The 2,352-nt window shown below is 37.3% G+C and overlaps 1 protein-coding gene across 1 annotated transcript; it reads right to left on the bottom strand.

Moving 5' to 3' along the window:
* Window positions 1-532: 532 nt before the first annotated feature.
* On the bottom strand, window positions 533-1,519 carry LOC138354899 (uncharacterized). Its single transcript, XM_069309372.1, has one exon. The coding sequence runs from the start codon at window positions 1,517-1,519 to the stop codon at window positions 533-535; it is 987 nt and encodes a 328-aa protein (XP_069165473.1).
* Window positions 1,520-2,352: the final 833 nt, after the last annotated feature.

Below are 2,352 nucleotides of genomic sequence, written 5' to 3'. Positions count from 1 at the left end.
ACTGTTGTGTGATAAAGGTTTTTTGGGAACCTTGGTCAAAGAGACCTCTACTGGTAATTCGAGATCTTCGATTTATTAATTTAAGATGAGCAGTAGGCAAGGTAGTACTGTTGCCTGACTCAGTAGTAAGCACATTCACTTCGTGATGTACTTTACAATATTGCACTGAAGTAGAATTAGTAAAATTCTCTCCAGTGGTCATAGTAGGTGTAGGAGATTTCCTACATAAGGCGTAGTGGTGTACACCTTGTTTACAACGGTTGCAAGTACGTAGTGGTACTGCACATTTCTTGGGATCATGAGAACCCATACATCTAGTGCATTTATGCAATTCCTGTAACCTTTTAATCCTAGCATTATAAGTAGGATAAACTGAGCATTGGTATGCAGTATGCTCTTGATTGCAGAGCAGACACTTTCTCTCTTTGTTTGACTTGTTCTCTTTAGTAGACAAGTCGTGGGTTATCTCAGAAGGAGACACCGAATATGTACCCACATTTCCACTTCTTTTCCCAGTGGATAGCGTGGTTTTTTATGTGAATTTATTAGACTTATTTAAAGTCTGTTTAGGTTTGATAGAAGTGTCAACTTGAGTTGAGCTACGATGAGAGTTAGTAGAGGAGTTTGTAACTTTCTCCCCGTCTTGATTGGCTCTTTGTCTTTCGACTAAGGTATGTAGACCTTCTGTGATTTCTTTCAGAGTCAAAAAGGTCGTATTGTAAATAGTACACAACTTATCTAAAGTTTCTCTTGGTAATTTTCGTTTAACAACTACTTTAGTCATCCATTCGGCTGACTGTATTTGGACTTTAAGGCTTAAGGCCTTGAGTAAAGACTCTAACTCTAGTCTGAAATTTTGGAGAGACTCTGTAGAATTATTAGCAGAGGGTAAATCTAGCAATTTTTGAACTAAGACAGTAACAGTTCTCTCCTTGTTATCGTAGTTGGTTTGGAGCAATTGTACAGCTGATGCGTAACCATCACTGGTCAGTGTTATATTGGAGATTACTTTCAAGGCTTCCTTTCTTAACAGGCCTTGTAAATAAGTGAATTTAGTGGTTGGAGGAATGTTAGTTTTAGAGTCTACTGCATCTACAAACTTACTCCAAAAGTCATCCCAACTTTCGTTCTCATCACCAGAGAATGTGGGTATGTTGATTTGAGGTAATTTAACCTCAGGATCTGTACGTACAGTGGAAGTTACTGTCAGCTTGTTTTTAGCAATTTGCTTCTTATAGGGTAGAAGCTTAACTCGAATATCTTCTTCATACTGAGCTAACTCATCTATAACCTCATCAAGTTCACTACTCTCTATAGAGGTTGATTGCAGTTCGGTCAAATACAAATTCATGTGTTGCTTAATATGAACAAATTTACTTTCAGCAACTTGTAATAAATCCTCTAATTCAAAGTAATCAACTGTTGACTGTTGTGACAGATTTTGACATTTATTAATCTGTCGGGTCAAATGACCTTTCAGACCGACAAGGGTCCTTTTCATTTTGGTAGCCGTATCCATCTTGTTGGGTAAAGGCTGATTGGTCAGTAAATACTTATTACTGAGGTAACTGGGATATTGACTCATTCAGTGGGTTTCAATATCAATGGGAATAGCCTAATATACTTGCATAGACTATGGGTTTACCTACCTAACACGAAATAGCTAGATACTTTGTGTACTGTCTGAATCTCACCACTAGTTCTCGTCCGGTTAGCTCATCCATATCACCATCAGAGTTAATGGAGAAAATCCAGCACTACACAAAATAGATACACAAAATAATGTATACAAGAGAAATATTATGGAGACACTCCAGTCAGAGTTATCTCAAAATTTATCCCACCCTATAGAGGGTCAGCACAAATAATATAATATATACAACACTGACCTGTTTAGATCTAGTCGTAATAATTCCTAACTAAGAACTATAAAATTATTTAGTCTGGGCTTGTACCAAATTCAGCACAATCTCAGCCTAAATTCTACCTAATAACATGGGTAAAGATTATTGTGGTGCAATAAGGTAATATAGTTGTGCTGTATTTTTGTTTTTTTTGTTTTGTTTTATAAGAGTGCTCTTGCACACACAGGTGAACAATTATGTACAGTTAAGTTTGGCTTGCTAGCCACAGCCTTTTGTGATGGTTGATGGTGTTAATTAACTTGTCAACCACATGCAACCTAGATTTCCCTGACAAATGTACACCGTCTCTAGTCAGGTTCTGTCTGTAAGGTCTGGCTGTAAATTGTATATATGTGGCATCCAATCTCACTCGCTTTTTCAGCCTGAAATTTATATACTTAGCAGCTCTCAGGTAGTATTCCGGAGTTACTCCCCAACGATTATCTTG

The sequence above is a fragment of the Procambarus clarkii genome, chromosome 65, assembly GCF_040958095.1.
Source record: "Procambarus clarkii isolate CNS0578487 chromosome 65, FALCON_Pclarkii_2.0, whole genome shotgun sequence".
Classification (NCBI taxonomy): Eukaryota; Metazoa; Arthropoda; class Malacostraca; order Decapoda; family Cambaridae; genus Procambarus; species Procambarus clarkii.
This window is presented reverse-complemented; position numbering and strand designations above follow the sequence as displayed.

Excerpts from the sequence above, each read along its gene's own strand:
- LOC138354899 (XM_069309372.1), bottom strand. The coding sequence starts at position 1,519 with ATGGATACGGCTACCAAAATGAAAAGGACCCTTGTCGGTCTGAAAGGT.